The 5,113-nt window shown below is 45.9% G+C and overlaps 1 protein-coding gene across 1 annotated transcript; it reads right to left on the bottom strand.

Annotated features, from left to right (window-relative positions):
• Nucleotides 1–2,889: 2,889 nt before the first annotated feature.
• On the bottom strand, nt 2,890–3,939 carry PTAFR (platelet activating factor receptor). Its single transcript, XM_010172044.1, has one exon. It carries the CDS (start codon nt 3,937–3,939, stop codon nt 2,890–2,892), a length of 1,050 nt encoding a protein of 349 aa, XP_010170346.1.
• Nucleotides 3,940–5,113: the final 1,174 nt, after the last annotated feature.

Genomic DNA, 5,113 nt, shown 5'->3' with positions numbered 1-5,113 from the left:
CCGCCGCCCGCCGCGGGTTCGGTTTTCTGTTTGCGGGGCCGTCTCTGCGGTTCGCTCCCCTCTCGCTGTGGGCGCCGCGAGGCCAGGGCTGGGAAATGTTTTCAGTCGCTTCCCAGCTGCGGTGACAGGGCCCCGCCATGGGCTGTGCGGGAAATGTCCCCCTGGGGCCGGCCAGGGTCCGGGGCTTTTGCAGAGCTCGAGCAGATTTATCAGAAATTGTTATTTCTTTCCCCTTCCCTCTTAGCGGGTCAAAACTTGCTGAGCCGTTAATTGCACCTCCCCCAAAAGTTCACTGGGTGATGTTAAAGAAAATACCACAAGACCAAGATCAAGCTGTGTCTGTGGCACTGAGGCTTTTCCGTTGAGTATGAACGTTGAGAAGGTGCGAGAAGTTGAAGGACAAAACACTTGGGGAACCTGCTTTGTTTAAAAGAACTTTTGAGGATCCATTTTATTGCAAAGTAAAGCAGAGTAATTCAACATGTAAAACCAAGAAAGGAATTCCAGGAACAGAAGTAGAATCTTGCAGTGTTTTTTAGAAACACATCGTTACTGACTTAATTACTGCAGTGTATCCTCCTGAAGTGTCCTCAAGGCTTTTTCCTCCACTTACCCTTTTCCTTAGCTGCAAGTTTACATTCATTCTCTGAGCCCACGCTGACCTTACAGCTGTTTTCTGTGGAGTAAAGCACTTTATTTACTCACAGCAAGCAGCCTACCCTGTAAACTCTGTTGCAAGCTTTCCAGGAATCAATAGAAGAAGACCAAATGTTTACCAGATCTCCACGTAAAATCCATTTCCTCTAAGAGCTGCCAGACCCCATCTGTTCAGTGCTTTAGGGGCTGTGAAGCAGGAGAGCTCTGCTCTGCTCTCCTATCAGGTGGCAAGGGGAAAAGAGGAGAACTCCACCCTGCCAACTGCAAGAGCTCCTCAGCCAGAACCTGCCACGTGGGGAGGGCAGAAATCCAGAGGCAGATTCCTCCAGCAAGGGTGGTTTAGGCTTTTCAATTACAGAAATGGCCCTCCCTTGCTGTGTGCTGTGCTGGGATGACTGCAGGTTCAGCTCAGAGCTTTGAACATGGCTGAGGGACATAGTCAGGGAATTACCTCTCTGCAAAGAGGTGTCAGCAGATGTTCTTTATGGGTGGTCATTGCTGGAGCAGAGTCCAGGACCAGGAGAGAAATGCATTCAGGTTGTGATCAGGTTCTTTCCTCTGCCTGGCACTGGGCCTGGAGTGCATGGCTGGCCCTTGCAGATGGCATGAGAAAAAGAAACATCTTTGTTCTTTTGCTCAGTTGCACAAGTAAGCATAAAAGCTGCCCGAGGATCTTCAGGAGATACATCTGAAGGACCCGTATCTCCACTGAATCTGATACAAACATTTGTCGTATCTCTGGACAGACTTGTCCTTATCTTTCATGTGCTCTGGTGGGCGTAGGAAAGCTGCTGTCCTTGCAGCTGAAGAATCAGTGTCACAGGTCAGATACACTCCTCCTGTCATCAGCCAGACTCTGCTGTGTATGTAGTTTAGGGAACCAAAAAGTGTTGTGAAAACAAGTATGTTCCCCTCACTTCCCTGCCCAACTTCCTGTGCTAGATTGAGCAATTTGGGCCAGAAAAGGAACCTCAAGCGTCTCATGATTGGTAATAGAACTCAGCACCCTGGAAAATCATTTTGCCCTGGGGCCCAACTGACTGCGGCCAGCCCTGAGTGAGGAGTCTCCAGGCTTGTCAGAGTGCATCAGTTACTTGTGTCCAGTGTACTGTGTCACTGTGCGGCTCTGGTTTACTCCAAAAGTGGCCATGACCTGACCTAACACTGCACTTGTGGTAGGATAGTCAGCTTCATTTCTTCAGAGCAGATATAGAAAAGCTAGGGGGAGGAATAATGTACAGTTGCTTGCTACAGCCCTAATTTAAATAAATAACAAAGATACTGAAGCGTTTTAAGCTTTTTCTTATCGTAATGCCCATGCTGACAATGATCATCTGTTATCTGGAGCCTCCAAAGTGAGGTTGGATTTCTGCAGACACATCCAGTCAGACAAAAATTACCAAACTGAGTGCAAGAGGCTACTGGTTTGCCAGTTCTGCTATCATACAAGAAGCCAGGGCAGACAATAGTCCCCTCTGGCAATAAAGCTGATCTGGAGATCAGGGCTGAGGCCATTTCTCTTTCTTTCCTTGCCTACTAGTCCAGTTACTTGACTGATCCAAGAGCTGGGAGCAGAGGCAGAAGTTTGTAATAGCTACTCCCAGACATCTGTCAAGTATGGACCCAGCAGACCATGTGAGTAGATAAGAAGGGAGCAGAGGTGCAGGTATCTTCTTTGATGGCATTTGAGGAACTTCTTGGACTACGTCCCTTCTAGCCACTCAAGAGCTTCTTCAGCTCAGGCTCTCTTCACAGCACCATGCAAACTTCTTAGAAAAGTCACTTGATGGTACTAGCAACCCAGTCTGTTCTTGCAGGTCATTTAGAAGTCTCATACAGCTCTGAGACTGGATTCTTCATGGGAGCTGAGCAGGCAAAGGACCAGGGATGGTGCTGTCTAGGCTGACACAATGGATAACTTCAGTGCACCGATCTAGCTGCTCACTGCAGAGACTTAGGGATACATTTCTTTTGTGTAAAAGCAGATTGTCTGAGCTGTTCTCAGTGCCCATCAACCCAGACAAAAGGTGCTTTTCTGCCAGATTATTACAGCTTCCAGTTCTGCCAGTTGTGTGTGATAGAAGAAATGAGCATCCATTCTTCTTTATAATAGGAAAAAAGGAAATTTAATGAATTAATTCTGGACCTCTGTTGTGTTCCTCTCTGCTTCTTCTTGAGAAAAGACGAGTGGCTAATTCACACTTCTCAGTCTGCAATCGGAACAGAGCTGACCTAGATCCTGATGGCATCCTCTTGGTGAATGGTGCCCTCAATCACTGTGTCCGTGGTTTGTCTGGAGCACTTGCGACTCCCTTTCATGCTTTTCAGGTTTTCTGAAAGATGTTTCTGGAACTTCTTGGTGAGGAAGCAGTAGATGATTGGGTCCAACACACAGTTCGTACTCAAGAGGCACAAAGTCACCTGGTGAGCATCATTGAGTTGTTGGCGCAACTTACAGTTTTCCTTCTTCCACTGCTCCAGAACAGTCAGGGTCCAGGGCAGATCCACTATGTGATGAGGTACAAAGCTTATGATGAACACAGCCAGCACTGTGCAAACCATCCAGAGCGCCCTTTGCTTGACATGAGCGCGCTTCCGTGGCTGCGCTGTTTTGGAGAACAGAGTCCTGATAATGATAATGTTCCAGCCTAGTATAAAAAGGAAAATTATATAGAAAAGGACGCAGATGATGACATGAATGGCGAGAACAGCTGAAACACTGCCAGAAGAGTCATAGCGCTCAAAGCACCGCGTGAAATTCTTCGAATCTACCTCCTCCTGATTAGTATTACTGTCAAAAAGGTAATACAAAGAGCTGCCCACTATTATGATCCAGATAGCTGCTGATAAGTAGATACCCCTTCTCTGGGTGGTAAACTGAGCAGCTTTAATGGGATTAGTCACAGCTTGGTAACGGTTGTATGTGATGACCATCAGAAAGGCAACAGAAGAGTAGGTGTTAACGAAAAATAAACAGCCAGCCACATTACAGAGGAACTCGGGCATGATCCAGTCTCCATGGTGGTGATAGTAAACAATCCACAGTGGCATTGTAACCAAGAAGAGTAGGTCAGCTACTGTCAGGTTCACCATGAATATCTTGATTTCATTTAGTTTCTTGGTGGGGTAAATACGGCTGAAAATCCAGAGCACGTAGCAGTTGGCAACAAAGCCCAGAATGAAAATGATGCTGTAGAAAACAGTGAAGAGCTTGTAGCGAAACTCAGAGTCTATGTGGCATGAAATGTAGGGATCAGCACTACCTTTACCCTGTCCAGACATTGTGGTGCTGAGTGGGCACGTGTGAAGCAAACTTTCTTGATGGAGCTTTTCTTCTTACCTAAAAATATAAAGCATAAAATGAGCTGATTGGTATGGTGCCATGGCTAAGCCAAAACCTACTTTTCATTCCCAGCTGTCTGTGACCACAGGAGTATCTGCTCCATGCTTTGGCTCCAGCCACACACATCTGCCCTGTCCCCCTGGTCCTCTCTCTGATACCATTTCCACACCCTGCTAGGCTTTGTGTCTTCATCCAGCGTTGTTTGCTGTGGTACAGATCTGAGATCACTAGTCTCTAGTCTCAAAAGACTTTTCTGCATGAGGGTTCTTGGATAAAATCTTTTATTACTCTGCTGTATCTCAAGCTTCTTAACCTTTTACTATAGTTTTCCGAGTCTCTTTTTTTCCTCTGTGGTTCCTAATGGTTTCTAATTTACCTGCATTTATTTTTACCTATAAATTCCAGAAGTGAAACAATATCTGGTAAAAATGTCTCACTAGTGCTATTTCCAGAGTCACCCTCTACTTGTTGTTTTCTGACATTTTCCTTCTTAGGCTTGTAAAGATTGTGTTTGTTTTCTTAGTTGCAGGCACCTCAGGATCTCACATTCACTTCATGGGCTACCTGAGCTCTCAATTTTTTTACTCAGTGAATGATGTAAAAGATGAGTCACTAATCCTAAAGGGTCATGTTTTTGTGGTACGTTGTTGATTTTAACTACAGTTTATCTCTTTTAAAATCCTGAGTGTTGTCTGTCATGCCATCATTTTGAATTCAAGTTCTCATCAAACCAATGTGGCTCCCTTCCCACCCCATCCCCCCACCATGTCTGCGTCAAATACAAGTGTTAGCAGCAGCAAGTCTGTACTTTCATAGAAATCATACAAATCATATCATAGAATGGTTTGGGTTGGAAGGGACTTTTAAAGCTCATCCAGTCCAACCCCCCTGCCATGAGCAGGGACATCTTCAACCAGATCAGGTTGCTCAGAGCCCCGTCCAACATGACCTTGAATGTTTCCAGGGATGGGGCATCTACCACCTCTCTGGGCAACCTGGACCAGTGTCTCACCACCCTCATGGTAAAAAATTTCCTCCTTATATCTAGTCTAAATCTCCTCTCTTCTAGTTTAAAACCATCACCCCTTGTCCTAGTGCTACAGGCCCTATTAA

The sequence above is a fragment of the Antrostomus carolinensis genome, unplaced genomic scaffold, assembly GCF_000700745.2.
Source record: "Antrostomus carolinensis isolate BGI_N321 unplaced genomic scaffold, ASM70074v2 scaffold5807, whole genome shotgun sequence".
Classification (NCBI taxonomy): domain Eukaryota; kingdom Metazoa; phylum Chordata; class Aves; order Caprimulgiformes; family Caprimulgidae; genus Antrostomus; species Antrostomus carolinensis.
The sequence above is the reverse complement of the archived record's forward strand: the minus strand, read 5'-3'. Positions and strand labels throughout refer to the sequence as shown.

Coding starts and splice junctions, on each gene's coding strand:
- PTAFR (XM_010172044.1), bottom strand. CDS start 3,939: ATGTCTGGACAGGGTAAAGGTAGTGCTGATCCCTACATTTCATGCCAC.